Genomic DNA, 22,604 nt, shown 5'->3' with positions numbered 1-22,604 from the left:
GTCTGACACCAGGAAATCATTCAGACTTTATACCACAGTCAAGTGCCAACACTGAGACATAGGAAATGAATCCAGTCTCATTCTTTGTGCTTCTCTGTGAGAAGCTCTTATTTCCCTTTCCGCTACACTGACTGCATAATGCCTCCTGACACAGATAATCTAATTCACTTTGGCCCACATTTAGGAGGACCTAGCACCTCCTTGCACCACATTATCATAATTTTTTATGACGCTAATGTGGCTCAATGAGGCCAAAATTGCCATAACATATTTGCAAAGTCGCATAATGCTTGCATCGCACCACTTTGTAAACCCTTGCTCCAAATTATGCCTGCGCCAGGCATAATGTATACAAGAAGGGCGTTCCCCAGTTAGGGGGACCACAAAAATGTTGCATTGGAATCTAGGAGATTCGACTGTGCCATTTTTCGAGGCATTTTTTTTATGCCAGCACAGAGCAGGCATTAAAAGGAGGCACACCATTATTTATAATGGGCCTCCATATACTTTGCAAGATTAGCTCAAAATTTTGTGGTGCTAATCCTGCAAAGCACAACAATAGCATAAAAAATGTTGACTCTATTGTGCTTAACCTGCACCATGGTGTACCGTATGCTTAATACGGCACATGCATTGTGGCATTAGGGGGGCACTAAGGGGTGCAAGAAAAGTGCTTCTGCATATAATGCAGCTACACTTTACTTAAATTTGCACCTTTGTGGTGAAGTGGTATGATGGCCAGCAGCAGTTAGAGGTCAAATTGTTCACAGCTAGAACATCACACCTGATCACACCTGTAAATAAGGCTGGGTGGAACTCCTTGAGTTTCACTCTGCAGGAATTCCACAGAGTTACATAAAAACTCAGTGAGATTCCATGGAGTTCTGCCAAAGGGTGGACACCATGAGTTGTGCATGAGCTTGTGTCTATTCGAGTTGATTTTGCTACTGTGCTAATAAAACATCTACATGAGCAGCAGCAAATCTATTTGAATGGCAGCCCTTTGACCATGACCCCATGTTAGAAAACAACACTTGAGGATGCCAAATTTCACTCACAAGCTTGCATTTTCTGGAGCCTCATGGTGGAATTTGTCTAGAAGTACTCATTAAAGAGTAGGGTGGCGTGACCAAAATTCCACCAATTCTATAAGCGGAACAATAATTTCCACCCACCCCTACTGATAAACAGCCCAGCAGAGAAAAAAAGATATGCATCCCGTGGAGGGTCCCTTGACAAGTTGTTAAGAGATAAATGGAGATTTCGAATGATTTTTTACTTTCTCATGCTCTGGCTTGTAATATATACAAATGCTAGATATATGTAAGGAAATTGAGCATGTTCTTAATTGCCAGGACTGATTTGTTTTCCATTTTTGACCTTGGGTGCTAAGTGGGTCCATGTGTTGTCCTGGAGTGGGGATTCTTGTATCTCAATTGTTGGATGTTAATTAACCCCTGACATTGGTCGTATGGAACTTTGTTAGTTGACAAAAAGAGGTAATAGAGAGCAATCATTTACATCAATTACCATGAACAGTGAGGTCCAATTGAAGCTTTAAAAGAAAAAACAACAAGATTTAATATGAGTTTAAAGGGTTTTATTGACAAAGTAATTCAAATAAGTTGTTTAGTAAGTTTAATAAGTATTCAAATTTTAGTCATCATTTTTATAGACTAAAGTAATCCGAAAGTCAATGTTGGAAAATTGCCCTCTCTGAAGGGTCACCCGAAACTGTTTGCCCTCCTCCTCTTCTTTTTCAGACCTCATTTTTGTTGGCTATTGAACTCTGAGCACTTTATCACTGCTAACCAGTGCTAAAGTGCTTGTGCTCTCTTCTTAAAACATGGTAACATTGGTTCATACCCAATTGGGATATTTAATTTACTTATAAGTCCCTTGTAAAGAACACTACATGTGCCCAGGACCTGTAAATGAAATGCTATTAGTGGGTCTGCAGCACTGATTGTGCCACCTACATAAGTAACCCCTTAACCATGTCTCATGCCTCATCTGGACTGCTTTTCTGACAGGACTGCTCTCCTTGTTGCCCTGCTGACTGCTGCTCCCTGACTCTACTGGGATAGCTTTGCCTTCCCCAACAAGTGATCTCCAAGGGCTTGGACTGAGCTTGCCTCCTGAAAAAAAGTCTCAGGGCCATCAAAGACTTCACCAGAGAGAGAGAACATTTTCCGCTTTGGAAAATGCCTATTCACTAGCTCACAGTAGGCTTCTGGAAAACTACAGCATCTGCAGTAGGAAGAAAGAGAAAAACATCTCATGCAAAACAACAGTTTATATGTGAAAACAGGCCTCCTAGCCCTAACTTATAAAGTCGACATTCAAGCTGCCGAGCATTTAACATTTCGCAGTTAGGATATGGTTGTGTAATCCATTATGGATACATGAGAAACTGGTGAGTTTACCTGCTCCTAGAGTTTGCTGAAGACTGATTGGTTCACGTGAGTGGGGAATGTTAGAATTGTTGCAATTCATGTTTTCATTAATTATATTAATGTTTGTTCCTTAGACTAGGAATGGGTGATAAATTCCACTGTGCCAGCGCAGTTGGTGGAATTTTGGCCACTCTGCATTACACTTGTAATGGGAAGTTCGAGCCAAACTCCACCAATAGCTGTGTGGTGGAGTTTTTTCTCATGTGTGGCTTGCTAATAATAAGTTGGTGTGGATGAGCGAGAACTGGCGTCCCCTACCTGCGATTTTCAGGTGCTGGGGGGCACCTAGCAAGATTTTCTAACCAAGAATGGTCATGGGCAGTCATAACCATTTGTGATGAGAAAACTGCAGCTTGACTTGAAAATCTACTCGAGCGGCAGCAACTTGATCAGCAGCACCCTATGGAATGTCATGTGGTGTGGTTATTGCTGAATTTTCAGTGTGGAATGAGCTCCCGGTGCTAAAAACCAGCACAAAGTGCCAATTTCCACCCATTCACAGAACTCCTCAGAATCTTGCTGAGTTTTCATGCAAACTCTGAGGAACTCCACAGAGTTCCATCCACACCCACCTTAGACTATTAGGAAGACCTTGCTGCAGATCTTAAGAGACAGATCTTAGCAATGCCTGCTGGCTTTGAGCTGCATGTACCCTTCCAGTCTCTGCTACTCTCCACTGCTTGAGTGCTAAGACTTCATACCTTTGCATTCTTATTCTCTTATCAGAACCCTTCATTTTGGGTTTCTGAAACTTCAATTTTCCCTTGTTTGCTGAAAGTCAATGCCATTTATGCCCAAATTTCATTAATTCAGATTAGAGATTTCTGGATGTTCTAGTAACGATTATTCTTTAATTGTGTAAATGTAAGCATGCATTTGAAGATGAGCAGTTGATGTTGTTATCAGCCTCTCACAGACCAAAATCCAAGGATAGATAAGAGATTTTACAGTTGTATTTGTCAAACAAAGTTTTGTGATGCTAGTTTGTGAGGTAAGATCAATTTTACAAAAGAGATAAGGACCATAACAGGTAGTTGTGTTTGCCTTACTTTAAAGTCTCCAGGTGGAAGACTTTAAAGCATGGCATCTAGGTACTCAACTCCGGAATGATGCAGGTCAGACTGCAGCAAACTCAAATCAGAATAAACCTTTTAGACATGCTTAGAAGCCTGCACCTCACAATAGATAAGTCACTTGTAGAAGGTGTCTTGGTACCCACAAGACCTCGTAGTGTAATGTGTCGGAGTGAGTCATCCCTGGTATGTAATGGGCATGTTTCTGCAGTATTAGACTTTAAAGAAGGTACTTCCTGAACCGCCTAACCCAGCATTTTTTTAAGGCCTGCTGTATGCAGGAAGTACATATTTATTTTTGTGAGTTAGAAAGTGGAATAGGAGGCACATCTTTGAAGCTTTTTGACAGCCAGCAAAAATGAAATTTATTGATGACCTTTTTGAAGCAAATTTCACGAAGATGAGATTTGGAAAATATATTTGTCTTTGCCTCAACACTGGAAGGCACCTAACCATGTAATTTGTTCAAGCCTAGAACTGCCCAAGTAGAGGTGTGACCCACCATATTAATTGACATCCTGGAGAACAAAGGGCCTTCTGGGCAGCTACACATCTGGGAGACTCATACCAGGAGGACAATGGAAACAATAAGTACAGTAAAGTACCTCACATTCTCAGAAACGATCTACCTGCACATATCTGATTAATCTGAGGCAAGGAAAGGAAAGCTGAGACAATATGAACCACACAAAGGACCAATAGGAGTATCTGGAAGACTGATGTTTATGTCAAAAGAAATCTATAGTTATGAGCCTGCCTTTAAATCTGGTTTTCTCATATTCACACAAGCGCCTTTCAGAGGGGGTAGACCAAGTGGACAGAAACAGTGTAAGTATGTTTTCTATTGGTGGGTTGAGGGAAGGACCTCCTTTTGATAGACAAGCCTGTGGGCAAGTTAAGGGAGCCTCCATCTTAGAATATGCTTAGAATTAGGCTTTCTGCATATATTTAGCCATAAGTTATAAAAGATGCTGCATAGCTTAGTAAAGCCATGGATGTTTACAAAGGTGGTCTCAGGCCTCATTTTCTACTACTGCTAAGATTTTAGAATATTTTGCCGCTCCTGCCAAATGGAAATCAGGACAGCGTATGTAACACTGACTAAATGGAGGCACTAAGGAGAGGAAAAAGAGGAAAACTGCTTGCTTAACCATGGAAGGGTGGGGACTTGCATCTTGCTTTCCTTCAAACCAAAGTGCTGGAAGTCAGGGAAGCTGGCCTTCCTAATGTCAACTGGGTGAAGGAAAATAAAGATCAAGAGGGTATTGTGGGTAAAGAACAAGCAAGCCATGTGGGACCAGACCCATGGCCCTGTCAAGGGCTGGATTCAGAGAAAGTATGTTAAGTCCCATTTTTGATTTCCTGAGGAAAGAGTGGCTCCTCTCAGGAGCCACAGTACCACCCTGCATGGAAAAATACACATGAAATGTGTCAAATGTCTCAATAATAGGATCACTTTTAGGAGGAAAACAGCACAAGATGTAAAAAAAATCTCTCTTGCAATCCTGTCGTTTTTGATTGAAGATGAATAGTCACTTGTTTGCCCTTCAAGCATGCCACTTCAGGCGGCTTGCAGAACTATATGTGGGTGACCACAAGCAAGAAGCACTAGTGTTGTCTTGGCAGCAAGAACACCTAACCACGTTCTAAGTATGAACTGAGCAACATGCTGCTTGACAGAGGGAAAAGCAGTCCATTATCTCCTGAACTCATGTAGTCTTTGGTAAGGTCTTGGCCCATCTTTCAGCAGTGATGCAGCAGGCTGTTGCCCTAAGAAGCAAAGATTAATATGCATGTATACTCATTGATCTATTGCTGAGATCTCTCAGAAGACTTCCCGAAAAAACAACGTGTTAGTGACAGGAGGGTTGATTAAACTGTTTAAATCATGACAAATTATAAAGGTATTGGCAAAAGTATTTGTACTTGATAAAACATATCCAGTTGCACCGCTAGGCAAAATATGTTAGGTTAGGGGTTTCTGTCAGAAAAGCAGTTCATTGAGGATAGTCCTTGCATAGCTATTAAACCTGTGCAATCAGCCCTTGTTTCACCATTTCTGTCATGCCCTCTGAATTTCCCCCAGTGGACTGACATTACCACTGATGTAATACACTAGTGATGTTTACCAATAGATCACAAATGTATCCTCGTCTTTGGGGTGTACCAAAGTGTAGTCATGCCCACAGCAGAGAGTGGCTATTGCCCAATCGTACATGTCTAGGGAAGAGTCTTGTGGTTAGTTGCTTCTGGTTCTAATGCCGGGCACAGGACTTTTACCTTCAACACTGGTGGGGAAGCAGATCCAGTTCTGACCGTCTGCTGATAAACATGTGCTGTCCCCATATATGGTTTGTCGCTATCCTCTCACCTTGTTATTGGTGTCTTCCTTTGATTTGTCATTTCACATGTATATGTACAAAGTAGACCAATTGCCTGCATGACATGTTGGTTGCCCTCTAGCTTGTCTTCTTCAGTCTTGTGGGCCAGACAGTCTACATACTGCTGCAGCACGATCCCCTAACCCGATCCCCTGACCCTTGAAAGTAGGAAGATGTTCAGAGAGTTGAAGGAATATACAGTCAGCTCCTGCCAGGAAACTGCCTTGCACAATAGTTGAGCTCCCCTTCCCCGGTGGAGGGTGCGGGCATTTCCAAGCAGCTCATGCACATTGGTCGTAAGAGCCTACTTTCAGCAAGTCAGCATTCATAGCTGTTAGACTTTTCATCCTTTGCGTGGTCTCCCTTAACTTTTTGCCTCTGTTCCCCAGGTTGTTGATGGGTGCTGGACTCTGATTTTACTGTTTTTGTTACTCTGGGCACTTTACCACTGCTAACCAGTGCTAAAGTGCAAGAGCTCCTTTACAAAATATGTATGTAATTGGCTTATCCATGATTGGTATATTTGATTTATTAGTAAGTCCCTATTACAGTACACTAGAGGTGCCCAGGGCCTGGAAATCAAATGCTACTAGTGGGCCTGCAGCACTAGTTGTGCCACCCACATAAGTAGCTCTGTAGTCATGTCTGACCTGCCACTGCAGTGTCTGTGTGTGCAGTTTTAACTGTAAATTTGACTTGGCAAGTGTACCCACTTGCCAGGCCTAAACCTTCCCTTTTCTTACATGTCAGACACCCCTAAGGTAGGCCCAAGGTAGCCCCAAGAACAGGGTGCAGTGTATGGTTAAGGTAGGACATATAGTAATGTGTTTTATATGTCCTGACAGTGAAATATTGCTAAATTCGCTTTTCACTGTTGCAAAGCCTGTCCCTCTCATAGGTTAACATGGGGGCTACCTTTAAATCTGATTAAAGTGTAGATTCTCTTTGGGAGCAGATGGACATGTGGAGTTTGGGGTCTCTGAGCTCACAATTTAACAATACATCTTTTAGTGAAGTTGATTTTAAGATTGTGTGTTTGAAAATGCCACTTTTAGAAAGTGATCATTTTCTACTTATACCATTTCTGTGACTCTGCCTGTTTGTGGATTCCCTGTGTGGGTCAGTTTGACATTTGGGCTGATTGCACCTCACACTAGACAAGGACACAAAGGGAACTGGGGTGTAGGCTGCATATCCTGATGAGCCATCTGTGCTAGGAGGGAGGGGAGGAGTGGTCACTGACAACTGAAAGGGCTGTACCTGTCCTCACACAATGCAGTCTCCAACCCCCTGGTGAGTGTCTGGGGTCTGGCCTGGGCAAGGCAGGATTTCACATTCAAAAGAGACTTTACTTTGAAGTAGGCCTACTTCAAAGGAGAAATTGGGTATAAGAAAGGCACCCAAAAATACAGACTTTAGAAACACTTCTGGACACAAGAGGAGAAGTGCTGAAGAGTTGAGGATGAAGAGCTGCCTTGCCTGTGACTGTGCTTTGTGGAGCTATCCTGCAGTTGCTGCTTCTGCCAGAGTAAGAGGGCAAAGACTGGACATTGTGTGCCTTCCATCTTGAGACAAAATCTCCAAGGGCTTCATTTAGAGCTTGCCTCCTGTTGTTTAAAGTCTCAGGGACGGCAAAGACTTCTCTCTGCCACCACCTGCAGTCTCTGGAGAGACCCCTACGCTGCCCTGTGGTACCCATCCAGTACCTGGGACCCTGAAAGGAGAAGTTGGCAGCCTAAAGACAAGGAAATCCACTCGCAGAGCGCCGTGTGGGGAAAAGATCGGCGAGACTCCGATCTGCGGCTGAAGAAACGACACGCCGCCAGCTCCGCAGCTGAGAATCAACGAGACTGAAGAATCGACGCACGGAGCAGGAGAAACGATGCACAGCATCACTGACGGAGGCTGGGAGATCACAACCTGCGCTGCGGGGTTTTCAGATCATCGTGCGGCTGGATTTCTGACTCAAGTACTGCTGGGCGTGGAAAAACAGTGCAAGGCCTGCCCGCACCTGAGAGTGCTGACCAGATCGACGCATCACTCTCCTGCGGAGAAAAGAAACGACATACCCCAACCCGGCGAATGGAGAAACGACGCAAGGTCCCGCTTGTGAGTTCAGTCAACGCATCGCAAGCCCTTTTTGATGCGCACTCACCTGGGCAAGGTTATTTTTAATGCACCCAAGGTACTTTTTCACGCTAACAGTGTGAGTGTGTGTTTGAAACTACTTAAAGACTCTTTTTGATTTTTAATTGGTAACTGGACTTGTGTATTGTGGATTTTTGTCGTTTTGGTCTTGTTTTGTTTAGATAAATATTTCCTATTTTTCTAAACTGGTGTTATGTCATTTTGTAGTGTTTTCATTGCGTTACTGAGTGTGTTGGTACAAATACTTTACACCTAGCACTCTGAAGTTAAGCCTACTGCTCTGCCAAGCTACCAAGGAGGTACTCCGGGGTTAGCTGAGGGTGATTCTCTTTTACCCTGACTAGAGAGAGGGTCCTTGCTTGAACAGGTGGTAACCTGACTGTCAACCAAAGACCCCATTTCTAACAATAGCCTTATGAGCGCCTCATCTCTCTTCTTTCTTTTCCTCAAAGGCCAGAAACAAAATCCAGGACAGTACATTCGGCATCGGTTACAGGATGTGATGAATTCTATTTTTTCTGTAGCCTACTTTTTGCATTCTAGACAGCTGATAATTTTGATTTCTGATTCACAGCTGTGACTTGCTGGGCGTAACTGAGTTAAATGTGCTCTTCTTAAATTGCCAATCATTTTCCAAATAAAGTTGGCCTATTTGTCACTTTAGCAAATTAACTTCACTTGCTAAATTTTTTGAGCAGTTGCACAAAGTGCTGGTATGTGACAAAGAAGTAAAAAAACACTTTTACAACAGTAAGTTATATGTAGAATGCACTTTCAAAAGTACGTGGAGAAACATTTTTCAAAATAAAACCATAACCATAACTTTTATTCTGTGCATTTCAAAGAAAAGTCCAATCAAATACAAATTTGTAGAATCTCCGTAGTCCTGTATAAAAAGACTCTTATACTGGTCAGATTTCGATTACCTGATGTGCTTAAATCATTTTTAAAATATTAATTTTCATCCGCCAATGCTTTGCTGCTGTGCTTAATTGTCGGAATTGACATTCCTGGTTGTTTATCTGACATTCAAATTTAATTTACAAAGGTGTGGTTGATACAACACGCAACAGTTATGAATTGCTGATTAGCTTTTAAAAAGAAATATAGAACTGTTGCCTTGAGAGCTTGGGGACCAGTCACAGATCAATATTGTGAAAATCACATTGGATTACAGAAAATGGCTTATTATTTCCTTTGATTATTAGATAAGTTAACTGGGCTATGCAGTACAGAGAATGAGGGGCATATTTACAGGCCTCTAGCGCCACCTTGCGTCACATTAACGTCATTTATTTTGATGTTAATGTGGCCCAATGAGGCCAAAATCCCCGTACCGTAATTACAGAGTGGCGCAATGCATGCATTGCTCCACTCTGTATCCCTTTGCGTTACATTATGCCTGCGCCAGGCATAATTGCCCATATTTATACTTTTTGACGCAAAACTGCGCCAACGCAGTTTTGCGTCAAAAAAATTAGCGCCGGCTAACGCCATTCTGAAGCGCCATGCGGGCGCCGTATTTATTGAATGACGTTAGCCGGCGTTAGCCGCCGGCGCTGTCTGGTGTGCGTTAAAAAAAACGAGGTACACCAGGCAGCGCCGGCGTAGGGGGAAAATGGCGTATGGGCGTCCACAAAAGGTGCAAGTCAGGCTGAGGCAAAAAAATCGCCACAACCCGATTTGCGCCATTTATTTACGACGCCCATCCCCCATTGAAATGACTCCTGTTTTAGCAAAGACAGGAGTCATGCCCCCTTGCCCAATGACCATGCCCAGGGGACTTCTGTCCCCTGGGCATGGTCATTGGGCATAGTGGCATGTAGGGGGGCACAAATCAGGCCCCCCTATGCCACAAAAAAAAAATACTTACCTGGACTTACCTTAATGTCCCTGGGGTGGGTCCCTCCATCCTTGGGTGTCCTCCTGGGGTGGGCAAGGGTGGCAGGGGGTGTCCCTGGGGGCAGGGGAGGGCACCTCTGGGCTCATTCTGAGCCCACAGGTCCCTTAACGCCTGCCCTGACCCAGGCGCTAAAATCCGGCGCTAATGCAGGTTTTTTAGACCCGCCCACTCCTGGGCGTCATTTTTGCCCGGGAGTATAAATCTGACGCATATGCATCGGAGTCATTTTTTAAGACGGGAACGCCTACCTTGCATATCATTAACGCAAAGTAGGTGTCCACGCTAAAAAGTGACGCAAACTCCATGGACTTTGGCGATAGACGCGTCTAACGCCACAGTATAAATATGGAGTTAGTTTTGCGGCGAATTTGCGTAAAAAAAACCGACGCAAATCCGGCGCAAACGGAGTATAAATATGCCCCTATATATTTAGAACTTTAACCGCTTCTAAGCTACGCACTTTACCCCCCGCATGGTAATATCTTTTTCAGAAATTCTACACCAAATTTGAGTCCTTTTACACCACATCTTCAGGATTATAAATGTACCCAGCGTTTGTGGATTCTCTTTGAAGGAACCAAAATATACCAAAAATAGAGCAAACTTTGAGGGTCATTTTGGAAAACGGGGGGAAAGTGCTGTGCAAGAAAAAGTATAGATTTATTATCTAAAAAGTACATCAACAAACGGTTTACTGGGCTAAGATCACTATTTCCCCGGCTTTCAGAAGCAGGAAGAGTTGTAAAACGAAGCCAGTTTTTAAGGCTCAGTCAAATAAAAAATAATGGAAAAAGGTATGAAAAGCTGCAATTGGTAACATTGTTTTTATCTGTAATTTTAGTCCTGAGTGCTGATTTACTAAAGTTACAATTCATTACATCTGTCAGATGATTCTAGTTGCAGAGACATATAGGGGGTCATTACGACCCCGGCGGTCGGTGCTATAGTGGAATTATTAGCACCAACAGGCTGGCGGTACCTACCTCAACTATTATGACATTGGTGGTTTGGCCAAAGCCAAACCGCCAAGTCAACACCCCGACTGCCACGATGGTAACGATCGATGGGCTGGAGACTTCAATCTCCAGCCCGGCAGCCGTCACTAGGCCGCGCATGGCATTTTGACCCCGCCCACCACCATGGTTTCCATGGTTTCTGTACCACCTGGCGGTAGGCACTATCAGTGCCAGGGAATTTATTTCCCTGGCAATGATAGGGGTCTCCGCCACTCCTTTCCCCCTCCCCAGAGCCCTCCCCCACCCTCCCCCTTCCATCCCCCCAACATAAACACATACACACACACAGCAAAACACACTCATACACACACGCTTACACACATTCACCCATGCATGCATACATACACACTCACTGCATAACTCACAAACATACATCCAGGCACACACGCACGCACACAATACAACATGCACGTACACACACACACTCATGCACACACACTACACACTCATGAACGCATTCCAACACAGTCACACACACCCCCACACATGCACACAACACCCCCCTCTCCTTTCGGAGAACCTGACTTAACTGCTTGCACGGAGTCCTCCGTCAGGAGACAGGACAAGGCGCTGCTGCCAGCAGCAGCATCCGCCAGCAGCAGCGTCCCCCAGCAAAACACTGCCAGGCCGTATCATGGAACATGATACGGTAGGCAGTGTTTTGCTGTCATGGCGCTGCTGCTGGCAGCAGCGCCACCTTACCGCCATCGGCCGCCATAACCATCACCGGAATTCCGCCAGCCCCCTGGCGGATTTCCGGCTACGGTCATAATGGCATGGGCAGTAGGTAGCCACGGCAACGGTATGTTGGAGGCCGTGGCGGTAGGTGGCATTTGCCGCCAATCTCATAATGAGGGCCACAGTGTTTGTTGGTTGTCCAAACGCACATGATAGCCAGACCCAACAACTGAGATTGCTTATAATTATTTTTCATTATGTAACAACCATGCAGCAATTGATATGGTAAAATCGAATGACTCAAAAAGGATATGAACTACACGTGTATTTTTAAAATGTGCACAAGATACTGAGTTTAGTAATACTTGGTATTTGAACACCTCTGAATTTGGGAGTACCCATAGTATCATGCAGTTCAGAAGTTCTTCTGAAAAAATGTGTTCTTTCTCACACACTGCCTTACATTTAGAAGCCCAAAATGGAGAGAAATCCAGTGGGTAATGACAAATGTTCTCTTGGCCTGTGTTTATACAGTTTTTCAAATAAATAATGGATACTCACTTGTGTGAGGCAACCTACTTGTATGGCTGGACATATTCCCCAAATGACAGTGTGGAGACATCTAATTTTATGCATCAAAAGTGACAATTGTTTGAGATGTAGGTGGTTGTGCAAAATGGACTCAAATTCAGTTGCCACCCAGAGAAACCTATCAACACCTAACCTTTTCTGAAAACTGGATCTTTGTAGCAGCCAGGATCGGCTGGACATCCATAGATTCCACTACCTTCTCATATGCACAGGGTCCAGCAAGGGTCAAACTTTGGCTAAAATCATACATTTACCTTACATTTCTGGTAGGTATAGTTTAGCAATTGCAAGGATCCACCAATTCCTACCAATTCCTGCACTTCTACCATGATAAACAATATCCCACTTATGTGAGTGGGCCTAGCTCCTGTGATACGAAAGGCCACAAAATGCAATGTGACTACTGGAGTGAGGCTGGAATAAGCAGAGAGTCAGACATCTAGAGCTCATGATAACACAAAGACCCTGATTATCAGGGTTTCTGTAAATCTGCATTCCTGCCCAAACAAACTACAACCATGTGCAATTTCCTCTGGTGAATATTGGCAGATCAAGCCTGCAAAGGTTTAGGCCCTGATTTATACTTTTTGGTGCAAAACTGCGCCAACTCAGTTTTGCACCAAAAAGTTTAGCACTGGCTTGGACCATTTCTGTACACCAGACAGGCACCATATTTATGGAATGGTGCAAGCCGGTGCAAAGGGTAGGCTAGCGGTAAAAAAATACCTTTAGTCGGGTTGGGATAGCAGTATGGAAGAATGGGTTTATGCACCAAAAAATGACATTAGTTAGGTTAGAGTAAAAAAAATGACTCTAACCTGTCATTTTCTGATGCAAAACCATCCATGCCACATGACTTCTGTCTTAGAAAAGACAGAAGTCATGCACACCACCCCAATGGCCAGCACAGGGGACCAGGGTCCCCTGGGCATGGCCATTGCACCAAGTGCCATGTAGGGGGGCCCATTACAGGGCCCACAATGACACTTTAAAAAGTAAAATAAAATACTTACCTGTACTTACCTGGGATGGGGTCCCCCATCCTCCGCTGTCCCTCTGGTGTGGGTGGGGGTGTCCCTGGGGCCTGGGGAGGGACCCTGTCAGGTTATTCCATGGTGTTCTACCATGGAAATAGGCCCACAGGTCCCCTAACGGCTGCCCTGACCCAGGCGTTAAAAAAAGGGGCAAAGCAAGCTTTGCACCATTTTTTTGACCCCTCCCCTGCACCATTTTTGCACAGGAGTATAAAAATTGTGTTAGGGCCATATAGTAATTTTTTACACTGGAACGCCTACCTTGCGTCTCATTAAGGCAAGATAGGATTTCACTTCAAAAAAATGACTTTAACTCCATAAATGTGGCGCTAGATGGGACTAGCACCAAAGTTTAAATATGGAGTTAGTTTTGCACCAAATTAGATTTTTTTAAAATGACACTAATTCGGTGAAAACAGAGTATAAATATGCCCCTTACTGGCAGAAAAAAGTCAGATAATTTCTCATGTTCTCCTTAGTTTCCTGAATAAAATTCAGAACAGCAGGTGGCTATCTCACCGACAAAAATACCCTACACCTCAGTGTCAGTAGTTAGCACCTGCAATAAATACCTTACCCTCATTTGGCCTGCTTATGTATGTAACAACTTGTAATTAATTTTAGGATGAGGCCAGTAGGGACAGCCTGGGACTGTAGGACTTAGCTGTCGATCCTGATAAAAAACGCTCTATGTTTGGAGTTATGCATTTTTCTGGAAGTCAGATATCCTTCAGCTGGGCAAACCAGCAACCTGAACCTGACTAGTGATTCAATGTTGATGACTGTGGCTTCAAAAGCGATCCCGGTCTCCATCTAATATTCAGGCAGAAAGTGAAAAAATAAATCTTTAAGTCCCACTTCTTGCAGTTTGGGGACAGGAGGAGTACACCCTAATACCAGCCAAGAATCTAGGACTTGGAGGCACTACTTGGAGGGTGGGGGGGAGGCGGGGGGGAAGCTCCAACAGAGGCCAGTAGCATTATCCAAGGCATGTCTAGCTGGTACTGGTCAGCAGTGCCGTAGAAGGGAAAGGGCCTGTTGATGCTTGTGGTGTCCCTGTAGCTCAAAAAGAAAGCCAGCCAAGTGACAAGTGGAGTCAAGTCAGGGGTCCAAGGTTCAAGGCAACCAGACCTTCAGGTTCTTTGGACAGCAAGGCAGTCCTTCTAATTCTTTAAAGGTCCAGGAGTGTTCTGAGGAATTAATTGGGGATGGCAGTATATGCCCAGTGCCAGTCTGTGTGTGTGGGGGGTACTCTATCCATCCCTAACCAATGGATTATAAATTTCCAGGGATGACCCTTCCCCATTTTGCAGAAATTCCTGTGTGTTTTATGGTAAAGTATCCCACAATATAAAAAATTCCCTAAATCCAATATGACAGAATCTTTCTTCCCCTGAACAGAGGTCCCTGTGCTCACCCAGAAGTATGGTTATGCTAATAAGCGAAGCATCGCTTGTGGTCACGCCAAACCAGTTTTGGGACAGCTCTCCTTCCAACTGGATTTAAAGCCAAGTTTCATAGGAAGAATAAAGGGGGATTGACTTAGGTGTGAGCTACATCTGCCTGTTAAAGGGTTGGGATGCTTTGAAGCTCATGGATTCTGCTCAAGGAAGAAATACACCTCTCCACCAAGCCCTTTGTGCAGTATCTTGGAGAAATTCACATAACACCACAGGGGAGCCAGCAGCAGTCTCGTGACACTGTAATGTTATTGGGTAACCCAGTATTTTCCTGTGGGAGAGTCTCAGGATCCTATGGAGGAGCCCTGCTGAAAATGGCCAGTGTAGCGTAAACCAATATCAAAAGTAGGAAACAAGTTAGAAAACAAACCAAAAAGTGGAAAATAAACTGGCAGCGCTGGAAACTCAAGATGGCTGCCAGATTAGTTTTCTCTGAAGCGCGCTAGTTGTTCTCTCCTCCAAGCATGAATGGAATGTGAAGCACACACTAGCTAAGGAATGTGCACTTCACTTAAGAATTTCCTCAGAGAACAGCCTTCTCCAGAGTCCCCATGAAGAAAGCTAGTTAAGGTAGAGGCCTTGTTTTTTTAGGGTGGTTTTAGTTTCTTGGGTTTAGAATTCATGTGTCAGCAGCCAGGACTAGGAAGGCAAACATTTAATTTTTCATTCAGTCAGAAAGGTCTTGCTACTGTGTTTTTCAATGCCTTCCTTTTTTTCTTACAAGAAATATTGTACCTGGAGGGTTTTAGTGTTAGACAGTCTTAGCCATTAATCTCCAAGGAAACAAGAGGTGTCTTGTCAGAAAGCCAGTTTTTTTGTAAACTGAACATTTATTCCTTCATTGCATTTCAGTGAACTGGTTTGACCTTGACTTTAACAATTACCCTCAACTTAACAGTGGCTTTTAAGAAAGATTCAATTAATCTAAAGGTCAGCAGTTTTTAAAAATAAAGAAAAGGAAATTAAAACTACAGACTTTGAACCAGACTTATCTGTGAAGCTTAAGTTATCACCTTTTCCCTTGGGTGTTGTTTTTCCAGGAGCTTGGAGCTGGCAACTACCTCCTATAAGAAAAAGGTAAATAATGAATGTATATATAATTGTACTTCTGTCAATATTTATAACCTTCTTGTTCCACTCCTTTACTTTTTACTTAGAATTGTTCATAACTTGCCAACTGGTTTTATTTTCATTTTGTATATATATATATACACATACGAAATGAAAATAAGAAAATAAAACCAGTTGGCAAGTTATGAAGTAAAACGGAAAGGAGTGGAACAAGAAGGTTATAAATATTGTCAGAAGTACGATTATCAACTTTTCAGAAAGAACATCTAATTCTCATATAAAGTCATACACACATTAGAAAAGGAGCAATAGCCATAGTCATACTGGATCCTAAACTCCACAATAAGAAAACACAAATTAGTGGTATAACACTCTCTACACATAGAAGATAGAAATTATACAGGAGAGAAGGAACCAGTGACTACAAGGTTGGCTCTTTTTATCTTCCTAGTCCCCTTAGAGCACTTTCTGTTGTTCAGTTTAGTTTGAGAACAGATTGTGTTTTAGGAACGGAATTGGGAATAGTCTTCTCTGCTCCTGTGCAAGCAATTGGTAAGAGCCTTGTGACAGAGAGTTTCCACAGTGAAAAGTTTCCAATGTCAAACTGCTATTGGCTTGTTATGGATTTAGAATTAGAACTATTCCAATATTATTATTATAAAACCAGTAGGCTTAGGTCTTGGTGTCATATAGATAAATGGACCAGTAGATGTATCTATTGCTACTTAGTAAAGATGGACAAGGATACTTTAAAGTTATTTAGCCTTTTCTATTCATTTGTGCCTTTTAGTACTTTTATTCTAATATGTATCTGGCTATTGATGAAATTTACATTAAATTTAACATATGCACTTGAGCGTTTTTGGTTGCTGTAGATAACTGCTTGCTTCCCAGTATTTACTCTTTAACACAAAAAACTAAGGGGCATATTTATACTCTGTTTGCACTGAATTAGCATAACTTTTTTTTACTCTAATTCGGTGCAAAACTAGCTCCATATTTATACTTTGGTGCTAGATCCATCTAGAGACACATTTATTGAGTTAAAGTCATTTTTTGGATGTGGAAACCTACCTTGCCTTAATGAGATGCAAGGTAGGCGTTCCCGTGTAAAAAATGACTCTATGGCCATAACGCCATATTTATACTCCTGAGCAAAAATGGTGCATGGGAGGGAGGAGCGGGGGGGGGGGTCAAAAAAATTGTGCAAAGCTTGCTTTGCCCCATTTTTTAGTGGCTGGGTCAGGGCAGGTGTTAGGGGACCTGTGGGCCTACTTCCATGGTGGAACACCATGGAATAAGCCCACAGGTGCCCCTCTCCAGGCCCCCAGGGACACCCCCACCCACACCAGAGGGACAGCGGGGGATGGGGGACCCCATCCCAGGTAAGTACAGGTAAGTATTTTGTTTTATTTTTAAAGTGCCACAGGGTCCCGGAAATGGGCCCCCATACATGGCACAGGGCGCAATGGCCATGCCCAGGGGACCCTGGTCCCACGTGCTGGCCATTGGGGTGGTGGGCATGATTTCTGTCTTTTCTAAGACAGGAGTCATGTGGTATGGATGGTTTTGTGTCAGGAAATGACTCTAGGCAGGTTAGAGCCATTTTATTTTACCGTAACTGTCCTAATGTCATTTTTTTGGTGCAAAACCCCTTCTTTCATACCGCCAGCCCCACCCGACTAACATCATTTTTTTTTTTACACTAGCCTACCCTTTGTACCGGCTTGCACCATTCCATAAATATGGTGCCCGGCTGGTGCACAGAAATGGTGCAAGCCGGTGCTAAACATTTTGGTGCAAAACTACATTTTTTGCAGTTTTTCCCAAAAAGTATAAATCAGGGCCTAAATGAATAACTGATGTTTCAAATATTCACCACATATTTCTAATTTTAGGTTACGGGCAACTCTGGAAATGAGGATTAAGACTTTGGAAACTGAATTAACTCAGTGTAAATTGAAATTTGAAGAAGTTACCAGATGTAAAAATCATTCTCAAAAACAGGTAGGCATTTCCAAAATGTTATGCATTCAGAGTTGTAAACATTACAATATTTTATTCAATTTCAGAGTACATCTAGTACATCCAGTTCCATTTAAATATGCATTGTTGCTTTTATGATCAAAAGTATATTTAATTATACTTTGCTAAAGATAGGACATTTTCATAGAGAGTGGTGTTAGGTTACCACTGCTACTAGAATATTCATTGGTTAATTGTTTGGTTTTCAATTCTCTAAAAAGATTGTTTAATTGGGCCAGCAGTGCTCATCTGTGCTAGATATATTTATTTGTATGTGTATAGTTTTTGAATGGATAACAAGCATTAGTCAGCCATCTATGCAAGTCACTGCCATAAACCAACTGGATCCCACTTTGAACATCTGAGTTCATTCTCACTCCAGCTAACTTCGGTTGTTACATGCACCCATTGACAGAAGTGCTGAGCATCTCTCCAGTGGCTTTCATATCAATACATATGTCACCCAGCTCTATGAGCAATTCTGATGACACAAATTTGAGGTGCTGGCTTGAAATCAGACATCCTGAAATCCATTTCAATCTAGCTAAATTCTAACCTGCTCTGACCCAATATTAAAAAAAAGAACAAAGGGGCCAAATCACAAACGAATTTAGGGGAAGTAGTACTACAGGATTAATAGGAGTAATTTTTATGTAAAGCTAAAAACATGCACTTCTAAAATCAATTTACGAATGAAATCATTAACATCGCAAAACGTCTCAAAACATCATAAAAACCCATCCCCCCATACTAAACCATTGAAGAATCTCTCAAAAGACACATATGATTATTCTGGGGACCTGCCCTTCTCCTACACCTCATCATGGCCATTAAAAAAACTAGTGATCTGGTCCATTGCGTACACACCGCCCAACATATGGAGGTATATCAGAGCTGGACTCACCTGTATGAACCACTTTCCCTTTAACAGAGGGACGATGAACTGTTGGCAAGAGACCCGGTAATGTTCACACAATAACACAAAATGAAGGGTTCCTTGAGCTGACCGCTTATCACACAAACAAGAACCCACCTCCTCCAGATTATAAATCCACTGGGGGCCTTGCTACCAACCAATGCAGACTGTTTATCCTAAATCTGGCCAAGAAAAATCTATGGTAAAGATTCCTAATTCCAAGCATATAAGGCCTAATGGTGTGACTGGTTTTGAGCATAGTAAAGGACCGCGCAGATGGTTTAGCTAAATCAGTGTCCTCACACTCCATGTTGGCCACTAGCCTGTACTGCCTTTGTGCACATTTCCAGTCTTTTTTAGTTTGAGAGCCGGGTTAGACAAATGTGAATCCAGGGAGCCAGGGGGGATAAAATCACCTGATCTGATAGATACCCCATCTCCAATTCTTCATGGACAATAAATGATGGTATATATTGGGGTAAAAATGTCTTTTGCACAATTTGAAATGCCTTGCAAGCTTCATATGCCTAGACCTCACTTGCATAACAAGCCATTGGAATGCATTTTGCCTTGTATACATTTAACACGGCCTGCAATTGGAAAAGATACATTTATTCCCGGCAAAGGAAACAAATAAAATGCATTTCAACCTCACACGGGTCCTTGATTACGTGTTTTCCTAGTCCATTCACACTGTCATTAACATGCTGCAAAGCTTCACCTGCAAGGAAAGGGGACAAAGACTCATTGCGCAGCGTAAGAGCACAAGAAAATAAATATTTTTAATTAACTCTACTCAATTGATTCATCATTTCTATAAATTAACCTTCATCAAACATATATAACCCATCCAATAAATTAAATTAATTATAAAAAAATCACGTGAAAATCACAGTACATAATTTCATAATCATGCCCAAGACACATGTTTTATATGTGACTGTACACTCACTGAATTTTCACAAACATTCATTCTTAAGAAAAAATACATTCTGAAATGTAACCTTCATCTCACACATATAATCCATGAACAATTGTATCTTTTGAGTTTCCACAAAACGTCCCAGTACATAATCTCATCATCATAACCAAGAGTCCCAATTCATTGATGGCACTCAGATGTCCAATTAGAACTCCATAACAGTTCAGGTGTAACACCCTACTGGGTACTGTATTACCTACACATTCCTGTGTAGTATCTACATATACCTATAATAGGCTTGACATTGTGATCACGACCAGGCTCAACTTTTCAAGGCAATACCTCATGTGCCCTCTTTTAAATACCTCATCTTTCATATATAGATCCAAACCACAATGACTTCATGTTCCCTTTTTCATTGCCTAATGCCTACCTAAATCATTCAATTTTCTAGCCCTGGGGAGGCCTCCAGCCATGATCTCTACATCTCTGCTCATCCCTTGGGAAATTATGCAGTCAGCCTGTAGTATAAAGTGGGCTTCTGATCTACGTAAAATCGTGATACGAGTCCCACCCCAAGGATTCCTTGGGATGAATCAATTCCAAAGTATCTTGCAGGTGTCCAACCTCTGTTATGAGCCTCTTGGAATTGTTTGTTTGTCGCATAACTTTGGTCATTTTTGGAGATTGCCCTCCAATGCTCAAGTATCTGCTTTTTTACTGGAAAGGTGGTCTGACCTATCTACCATTTCTCACATGAACATGTTATAATGTAAACCCAAAAATGTGTGCTGCACTGGATCAACCTGAGAATACGCTGCTTCCTAAGTATTCTCTGTACAATGTCCTCCTGGATATTACCATTTTACTTGCAGGCTTTGCAATGCCTGCACTTTTGAAAACTTTTACCTGTTCCAACCAATTAGTTTTAGGTGAGCCCTGATGACTGTGTACTATCTTTTCCTTCAAAATTGGGTTCTGTCTCAAAATTCCCTATCAATTGTTTTAAATCTGTTTAAAACGTCCAGCCTGACTGTGGAACTTTGTAATGAATCTGAGTGGACCTTCCCTTTCTCGTTCACCTGTACTAGAGTGCCCTGGTTTAAATAGGGATTCCTCCCTATCCACTCCCACAATTGCCTGTTTCAAGGCCTCACTAGTATAATTCCCGACTCTGAATCTCTCTATCATTCCCCTTTTGGTTTTCTGATCGACTTGTTCCAAACTGCAGTTCCTCTTTGCACAAAGACATTGGCAGTATGGGATGCTCTTCCTAAAACTGGGTGGATGACATCTAGCAGCATGTACGATCAAGTTCCCTGCTATTTTCTTTCTAAATAACTCAGTACTAAGTGCCCCATTATCAACCTTAACTTTTAAATCAGGAAATTTAGTTGTGCTCTGGCTATGCTACAAGGTAAATTTCCAATTGACCTAATTTTCATTCAGTTTCCTATGGAAGACCTGTAGGTCAGTTTCACTGCTCTCCCACACAAAGAACACATCATCAATATATCTAAGCCATATGTTGACCTTGTTCTTCCAATTCATCAGGTTGCGTCTCTATAGCACCTGCTCCTCCCACCAGGCTACCACCAAACTGACGTATCTGGGGGGGAAGAAGTTGGCCATCAAAGTTTCCTGTATTTGTATGAACCATTCATTTCTAAACATAAACACATTTTTGTAAGACATATTTCAATCATTGTCAAAAACATATGAGTGTGCTCCAACAGATAAAAACTCCTGGGTCTCAAAAAGTGCTTACATGCTTTCAGCCCATCAACATGTCCGATGCTTGTGTATAAACTTTTGACATCAAGTCAAGCTAGCCAATCTTTTGCTCCCCAGTGAAGGTTATGTATCTTTTGAAAAGAAAATACTTAGTATCTCTGACATAGGAGTTCAAATACCTTACAAAGGAAGATAACAAAAGATCAATAAAGATTGAAGAGTTCTTTAATAAACTATTTTTAGACAAGACTATAGGACATCCCAAGAGATTTGTCAAACTGTCATTTACCTTTGCGAGCAAATACAATATTAGGGTTGTGGGAGTTGTCTCTCATCCCAACTCCCAACTTAACAATTGGTCCCTATAACACCCCTCTATAGGATTGAAATACCTCTGTTGCAAATCAATCTGATTTGTCAACACAGACATATAACTCAGTATTATTTAGTTGTCTCAAGAACTGCTGTTGGGATATGAAATTATATATATATATATATATATATATATATATATATACTAGGTAGCTATAGCTAAGACCTCATTTCTACTGAAAAAGCATTTTTTATTTTACTAATAGATTTGGCTCTATTTGATGAATCTTCATAAACTTTTACCAAAAATTATGACAACGTCTGTCTAGAAAGTTTCTGGGTGATCTGTCAAGTGGGGGTCAAGAAAGGGGGGGGTCTCAAAACGCTTTTCACCATGCATTTTTTCATGGGGATTTTGAACAGGAATAGCCACCAGACAGAATTACACCAAATTTGGCAGAAAGGTAGTTCTTGGCCTAGAAATAGCCCTTTTTGCTATTTGGTGGAATTCCATTGACTATGTTTTTGAGAAATTAAAGAAAAAACACATTTGTATAAATAGGGACACAAAGATGCCAGAAACCCTCTCGATCACATGCTGAGACCTGATTGGCTGCCAACACTTAAACAAGGAAGTGTTGGCGCCATCTTGGGACTTGGCTTCAGTTGAATCCCAGGAAAAAAAAGGACCTCTGTAGGGGCACCCTGACCCCTTAGCTCCAAGAGGGCCCCCCGGAACCATGGCAGGTCCATGAATCTTGTGAAAATAAAAACAAAAATCAAGTGAGGGCTCCTGTGCTTGTTTTATTGAAGCCCCTGGGTGGGCCAGGTCCCGGAGGCATTGAAAAAAAAGGGGGGTACACAGGGCCCGTTCCAGGGGCTTA

The 22,604-nt window shown here is 42.3% G+C and overlaps 1 protein-coding gene across 2 annotated transcripts in view; it reads left to right on the top strand.

The window, feature by feature from the left end:
* Positions 1-22,604, top strand: part of CCDC102B (coiled-coil domain containing 102B) — a 561,597-nt gene that overhangs the window by 525,318 nt on the left and 13,675 nt on the right. For both annotated transcript variants that reach the window (XM_069219901.1, XM_069219900.1), the window contains one exon: positions 17,710-17,818. In XM_069219901.1, coding sequence (XP_069076002.1) covers positions 17,710-17,818 — 109 coding nt within the window. The remainder of the gene's footprint in view (positions 1-17,709; positions 17,819-22,604) is intronic.

The sequence above is a fragment of the Pleurodeles waltl genome, chromosome 2_2 (genome assembly GCF_031143425.1).
Source record: "Pleurodeles waltl isolate 20211129_DDA chromosome 2_2, aPleWal1.hap1.20221129, whole genome shotgun sequence".
NCBI lineage: Eukaryota > Metazoa > Chordata > Amphibia > Caudata > Salamandridae > Pleurodeles > Pleurodeles waltl.
Note: the sequence above shows the minus strand (reverse complement) of the source record. Positions and strands in the feature narration are given on the sequence as shown.